This window comes from Coloeus monedula, assembly GCF_965178545.1.
Source record: "Coloeus monedula genome assembly, chromosome: 5".
Taxonomy (NCBI): domain Eukaryota; kingdom Metazoa; phylum Chordata; class Aves; order Passeriformes; family Corvidae; genus Coloeus; species Coloeus monedula.
The window spans coordinates 74,747,401-74,755,019 of record NC_138785.1 but is presented as its reverse complement, the minus strand read 5'-3'; the positions used below and the strand labels follow the sequence as shown (position 1 = coordinate 74,755,019).

General features: G+C 55.2%; 1 protein-coding gene across 1 annotated transcript in view; it reads right to left on the bottom strand.

Annotated features, from left to right (window-relative positions):
- Positions 1–5,679: 5,679 nt before the first annotated feature.
- Positions 5,680–7,619, bottom strand: part of ALMS1 (ALMS1 centrosome and basal body associated protein) — a 49,076-nt gene continuing 47,136 nt past the window's right edge. Inside the window, exon 20 of the mRNA XM_082282023.1 lies at positions 5,680–6,067. Coding sequence (XP_082138149.1) covers positions 6,023–6,067 — 45 coding nt within the window. The 3' untranslated portion in view covers positions 5,680–6,022. The remainder of the gene's footprint in view (positions 6,068–7,619) is intronic.

Genomic DNA, 7,619 nt, shown 5'->3' with positions numbered 1-7,619 from the left:
TGGCTTTTATGGACATCATCAACCCAAATCCATCAGTGCAGGAACAGCGAGTGTGGGATGAGAGAGTGTTCACTCCTCCTGCACACACTCCCAGCCCCTTGGGGTGCTTCCCTGGGGTCACCCAACTCTCCCTCCCACAGTCAGGGCAAAGATTCATCAATAGTTATTAAAATCCCAATAATAGTATCGATTAACAGTAGTAATTAAAGCTTTGTAAATGATTTTATGCTGGAAATGGGGACAGCTTCCAGGCCCCCTACCCAGAGTGCTCTGGGGACCTGTGGCCCGAGGTGACATTTGGGAACAGGAAGGCACAGGGGACTTTTCTGGGGTTTCCCGGCACAAAAGGCGAATTGAAAGAGCGCAGCCGTGGCAGCAGCAGTCAGAGCCCTCCTGGCCCCAAACACGTTGGGATCCTGTTACTGGGGCCCTCAGGTGCAGCCCACAGATGCAAACATCTGGATGGAGGTGAAGCCTTCCCCAGCACCTCCAAGCCCCCACCAGTCTCCAGCATCCCCCAGGTGGGTCAGAGGCACTCAGCAGCTCCTCCTGTCACCTCCAGCTCTCCCCAGGCACCTTTAGGAAGCATTTAGGGAGAAATTCTTCCCTGGGAGGGTGGGCAGGCCCTGGCACAGGGTGCCCAGAGCAGCTGGGGCTGCCCCTGGATCCCTGGCAGTGCCCAAGGCCAGGCTGGACATTGGGGCTTGGAGCCACTAGGACAGTGGGAAGTGTCCCTGCCCGTGGATGGGGTGGCACTGGATGGGATTCCATGAACTCCTGCCCTTTCAGCATTACTCTCTCAGCACAGCACAGGTCTCCCTGAAGCTGAAACTCACCCTGCAGGTTCTGCCGTCTCCACAAGAGGACAAATGCTCCAAAACCCAGTTCCTCCAAAGAGGATCCCTGTGGAAGCACGGTGGAAACCCACGGCGGGGTTCAGTGGAGCAGCTGGGAATGAGCAGCCTGGCACACAACCAGGAGAGATTCCAGGGCAGGACGGGCTCGCAGCCATCAGGAAACCATCACGGGCCAGAGGGACAGCAGAGCCTGGCAAGGGCTTTCCGAGGAAGGGCAGCCGGGGGCCAGGGCTGGCGTGGAGCGGGAGCCACGGGGAGCCGTGGGCAGGGGACAGGCCCCGGTGTCCCCCCGCAGCCGCCACAGAGCGTGGCCTCTCTGTCACTCCATGGAATGGGACATTTCTCCTCATTCCCCCTCTTCCTCAGCCAGGCAGAAGTGCTTCCCACTGGGAACGTGAGCAGGGCTGTGGAACGGGAAGCCCCTGGCCCTGCCCGGGCTGGGAGCAGCAGCTGGAGGCTGTGCAGAGCCTACAAAAGGCCCTTTTGTGGGCAGGAACAGGCGCTGTCCCCTGTCACCCTCCACGGGCTGGCAGCTGAGCCCCAGCCCGGGATTCCAGAGCGAGCCTGGGGCAGCACGTGGGGAGCAGGGCCGGGGATCACTCAGAGCCCTGGAGTCCCAGGCAAGGAGAGGCCCTGGGCGTGTGTTTGCGGGGGGTTCTCACCCCCCAGGCGCTCCCTGTCCCAGGCACACGGGAACAGGAGCACAGGAAGGTGACCCTGGGCAGCCACAGCTTGGGGCTTCATCAGCTCAAACTCCATCACCCTTACCCTGGCACAGGCCCTCCTGCCAAGGACACCACCAGGAGTGACACAAGCACAGAATCACAGGATCATTGGGGTTGGGAAAGAGCTCCAGGATCATCAAGTCCAAGCTGTGCCCAGTCCCCACCTTGTCCCCAGCCCAGAGCACTGAGTGCCACATCCAGGCCTTCCTTGGCCACCTCCAGGGGTGGGGCTTCCAAACCTCCCTGGGCATCCCCTGCCAAGGCCTGAGCACCCTTTCCAGGAAGGAAATTTTCCCAATATCCAACTAGACCCCCCCGGCCCAGCCTGAGGCTGTTCCCTCTCCTCCTGTCCCTGTTCCCTGCCAGCAGAGCCCGACCCCCCCGGCTGCCCCCTCCTGTCAGGGACTTGTGCAGAGCCACAAGGTCCCCCCTGAGCCTCCTTTGCTCCAGGCTGTGCCCCTTTCCCAGCTCCCTCAGGAATTCTCCAGCCCCTTTCCAGCTCCCTCAGGAATTCTCCAGCCCCTTCCCAGCTCTGTTCCCTTCCCTGGACACGTTGCCCTTCTCCAGTCAAACATCTCTGTGCTGCTCATACAAACGTGTGCCCTGACAGACCCAAACGAAGGCTCCTCAGAGCCGATGTCCCATCGCTGCCATCCCAGTGACAGCTCAGCCACAGGAACTTGACTCCTCAGCTGTGTCCTCTCCTCCCGGTCCAGCCTGGTCAGGCCCAGGGCTCTTCCCTGTCCGGAGGAAGGTCAGGGCTGGCTACTCAGCACATGAGTCACGGGGCCCTGGCTGGAGCCAGGAGCCAGCCAGGACAGTTCATGGGACATTCCGAATCCATCTCAGGTGGGGGAGCAGCACAGCCTGGGGAGAACAACGTGGAATCTCTTTGGCATCGCCGAGTTGGAAGGAGCTTCTGCTGAAGCAGCAGGGCTGCAGCACATGGGTACATGAATAAAATTGGATTGGATTAAAAATCCCCTTTTTCCCTAGGAAGACTCTCACGAGTGTCCTCATCCCCCTGGAATTTGAGCTCCTTCCAGGAGCATTAATCAACGTGGCTTCCATTTGTCACGCCGAGGTCGCTCACCCTCCCGCAGGGTCCCATTTGGCCGGGAGAATTCACTTTATCTGCTGATGTAGGGAGAAAAATATTAATAAAAGCTTGACTTTCAAACCTTGCTCGTGTGAAAGAGCTGGGCCTTTCCCATTTCCAGCCGAATTCCTGCCCCAGGCTGAATTCCTGCCCCGGCCCAGCCGAGCGCTGACTTCAGCTGGGCCGAAGTGCAGCCGCCCGGCTCATAAAAGCAGCACAAAGGAAACAATATATTAAAATCTGCTTTACTGGATTAAAGTGGGATCTGCACTAATGAACAGCCAGTCAGGAAGTCATGTCTTCCTCAGGGAATTGTTTCAGGAAAAGTGAATTATGATCCAGGATGCACTCATGGAAAAAATGAGATGGACTTTGGGGAGGTCTGATATAAAATCTCACCTAATTTTAGGTGCCAGTGCAGGGGTTGGACTGCATGGTCTTTCAGGTCCCCCACAATCCAAGCCATTCTGGAATTCTCGCAGTGGTTTCCTTACCTGCTTTGGCACAGGGCGAATCCTTCACCTCTTCCTCTCCAGAGCTCTCAATGGCCAAACAAATGGAGCAACAGAAATCTGGGAAGAGTCCCCAGCAGCCACCCACGCTGGACAGGCCACGTCCAGGCAGAGGGACAGAACAGTGAGTGACTAAAGACTGTGGGGATCTCCCTTTTCCAAGGAAGTTGGGCACTTGAGCCGTGTTTTCACATCATCACTGTGACGTGTTTCCATGGAAGTCTTCCCAGATACCGGCAATGAGAACGTGTCCCAGACATCCACCCGAGCCCATCGCCCCTGATGTGAGAGGGGCTCTCCTAGGAAGGACTCCAAAAACACCCAGAAGGCTGCAGTGACAGAGAAGGATCAGGATTGATTCCCTCAGGATGGAAATAACAGCACAAAGAACGAGGGGAAACGGTCAGAAAGGAGGAAACGGAAGGTGCTTCTGAAGGGGGAAAAGCCTCTGATTTTAAAATGAAGCACATTTCAAAAGGTGGATTTTTACACCTCTTTTCCCTTTCCCTGCCTTGTGCATCTCATCCATGAGGTTTCCCAGCCCCAGCCCAGGCTGTGGACACACATCTGTCCTACACAGCAGTCCCTGGGGGGTGATGCTGATCAAAGGACAGTTCTGAATAACTGAAAACACAAATCTGCTCCTACAGCATTCAAAAAACCCAGTCCTGCCCTAATTCCACTTTCAGAGCCCTGCAGAATCTCCCCAGAAGTCTCTGTGTACAGCAGATTGAGAGGGGGTGACTCCACTCTGGAATCAGCACAAGACAAGCACAATTTCCTGAGTTTTTGGAAAGCAGCCTGGCGTGCTGGAAGCAGTGACTGCAAATGTCAACAGTCGCCTTCCCAGAATTACAAACACTGGATGCTGCTCTGCATCCACAGGAGCTTCACCCACCTGGGGGCTGGAACAGCCTCGGAACAGGGGGGGCATCAGTTCAGGAGCATCCCCCCCGGAGAAATCAGGGAAGGATGGATGGGAACAACCCCCCCACCAATTTCAGGGGGAAATTTCATCACCCAAAGGTTTGTCCAGCCCCGGAGTCCCCATCCCCAGAGGGATTTGAAAGCCCTGTGGATGTGGCACTTGGGGACACGGCGCAGGGGTGGCCTTGGCTGTGCTGGGGAACATTGGAGTAGATCTCCAAGGGATTTGGGAACAGCAAGGCCCTCAAGCTCCCTTCACTCCTCATCACTGAAAGCTTAAGAGCACAAATAAGCAGCTGAGTGGCCTTGAATGAGCTCCAAGTGAGGCAGGATCTCGTTAGGGCTCCAACACCCCCAGTCCCTTGTCCCAGGGAACAAATCTATCCCTGTGGGTCTCGGGGAATCCATCAGAGCTCAGCCCCAGCAGTTCCAGCACCTTTTGCTTCGGGAACACACAAAGCTCATTTCCAGCCCCAGAACAAAATTCCAAAGGCAAAGCAGCAACTTCCGTCCCAACTGATCCCCAGGACAAGGCAGTGGAGAGAGCAAATCCCAGCTCAAGGCCAGGCTGGACAGGGCAGGGGGCACTGGATGGGCTCCAAGGTCCCGTCCAACCCAAGCCAGGCTGATTCCGTGATAAACAGGCACAGCTGGATTTTGGGAAGCTGGAAGGTCTGAGGAGATGAGCCACAGCCTGAGCTGATTTATCCCCGCCATGGGATGCTGTAATCTGCACTTTAACTTCCATTTCTGAGACGAGACCAGATCGTGGAATCCTGGAATGGTTTGGGAGGCAAGAGACCTTAAATCCCATCCAGGGCCACCCCATCCATGGGCAGGGAGAGCTCCCACCACCCCAGGCTGCTCCAAGCCCCAGTGTCCAGCCTGGCCTTGGGCACTGCCAGGGATCCAGGGGCAGCCCCAGCTGCTCTGGCAATTCCAGCCCAGCCCCTGCCCACCCTCATAGGGAACAATTCCTTCCCAATATCCCATCCATCCCTGCCCTCTGGCAGTGAGAAGCCATTCCCTGTGTCCTGTCCCTCCAGCCCCTGTCCCCAGTCCCTCTGCAGCTCTCCTGGAGCCCCTTCAGGCCCTGGAGGGTCTCTCCAGAACCTTCCATGTGTGAGTGGTGCCAGCCCTCCCAGCACTGGGTGTTCCCTCACAGCTGTCCCTGAATCGCTACAAACATCTGAAGCAGAGAAAATAGGAAACCACAGTTCACACCCACTCTGTTTTCCTCAGATGTCTTTTCCTGTTTATCCATCCTATGAACTCCTCAGTGGTGATCAGATGAAACTGAGACTTCAGCCTTTTACAAACCACATCTCTCCACTGCCTCTTTCCAGTGATGCTGGTCCAGGGCACAACCAGGGGCCCTGGCAGCATAGAACCACCTGATAAAGGGGATTCTCCCAGAAAGGCCTAGAAACTCCTCCCATCAGCACAACTGTCTCTGCTCAGCACCTCCGGCTCCCTGCACAAACAGCTGCAACAGTTACTGCAACACAGGTGTTTTATTGGAGGGTTTCTCAGTACAAACCGTAACAAGTCCATTTCCTACATCGAGACAGGAATTTTTAAAAAAATTTAAATCCTCATTAAAACCCATTGAAAATAAATATAAAAAACTGCTATTCCAGGCAGGGAGTTATAAATACATTAAGAAGCAAGTTTTTCCAGACTCTGTTTCCTCTGGAAGTGCACACCACCACTATAAAAACCCAGTTATTTATTTAAAACCCCGACATTCCCCCCCTGATCATTGATTCTTACACAGGGCAGGATTAATTAGTACAAAAGTGACCCAGTAGCACAAACTCAAGCTGCAGAAGCATTTACTGCATCCTCTCACCAGGTCCTGCTCTGGGCTGCAGCACCCCAGCCTGGCTGGAGACCATCCCTTCAGCTCCAGGACACCTTCTTCCCCAGGACACGGTTGGTGATTTTCTGAGAGAAAAGCAAAGGCAGACAGGTGAGGTTTAGTGCTTTGAAAATTAAAAATGCTGAGCCTAAGTTCTCCGAACAGGTTGTTATGGAATCCCAGAGCGGTTTGGGTGGGAAGGGACCCTAAAGCCCACCCAGTGCCACCCCTGCCGGGGCAGAGACACCTTCCACAGCCCAGGGTGCTCCAAGCCCTGTCCAGCCTGGCCATCAAGGGGCAATAAAACACCACAAAATGGGAATTTACACCTCATAGGACAGGAGTTGCTCTCTGAGAACACCACGATATCGCTGTGCTGGCTGCAGGGGAACGGTCGGGAACGGGCCAGAGATTACCCCTGGAACTGGCTGAGACTGTTCCCTTCAGCAGGATCCTGCCATCCTCCCCTCCTGAGCACAATCTCTGCGAGCCACGTGCTCCCCAGCCCGGGTGTGCTAGGGGAGGACTCAGGAAAAGCAGCAGAGTTCCAGGGAAGAGCCACAAGGACAGTGGAAGGTACAGAAAGTGCTTTCCACCATAAAGAGTGGAATAAATCAGGACAGTGGGAGGGATGAGCCACGGCTGAGCGGGAGCAGGGGGAGTCTGCACAATCCTGAGGCCGAAACACAGGAAAAGTCCTTTGCAAACTCTTCCCAAATGGGCCGAGAAGAATTTTGGTAGATGTTAAAGAACCAAACCAAATCACACCCCACACAGAACACTCAGTCTGTGACCCCCGGCAGGGGCTGGGTCTGGAAGGGCTTTAAGGTCCCCTCCAGGCCAGAGCAGGGAGTGATTCCAGAACATTCCCCAGAGCTCCCCTCAGCGCAGCTCCCGGCGGCGGAGCCCGCGCTTTCCCTCTGGGGCAGTGACACCTTGTGGTCCCTGCCTGCCTCCGGCGCCGGGCCGTTCCCATCCCACAGAAGAGAAAGGCTCCTCAGCGCTAGGGCTGGGTTCCCTCGCTAAGGGGCAGAGGGAAGCGATCCATTAACTGCTGCTCCCTGTCAGGAGCGTCCTCCCAATTTACTGAAATTACAAACTCACTCCACCCAATGCAAGAGCCTCAGTAATGGAACCAGTTTGGATCTGATAAACTTAGAAAATCCACTTCCACCTCCCTGGGGTTGAAAGCGTTCTGATTGCTGCTGCCATCAGATCAGAATCTGTTCCCGCTACAAAGCCTTCAGAATTCCAGGGCACTCCCATCCCCGGATCTGACGGGGATGATTTTATGCTCTATTTGAAATTAGAAGTACAAAAGAAAAAGGGCTGCTGGGACAGAACATCAGCCCCGACCCACGTGCACCTGTGATAAAAATAATTTTGCTATCTCAATAAAGAGAAGCATTGAACCATTTCAGAATTAAGAATGTCTGCGCACTCCAGCCATGGGGTCTTTATGGTTCCAGTTCTAGGTGAGCCCATGTGGTTTCCTCCTCAGGATCGCCCTCACTCAGTGCCAACAAACCTTATTATTATTCTCTTTTCGCCTCAGTGAGCTGCCCCAAACTGTCACCAGAAACCAGCCCCGAGAGCCCTTCCCCTCCCAGAGTCCTGCAGGGATAGTTGCACTTCGCT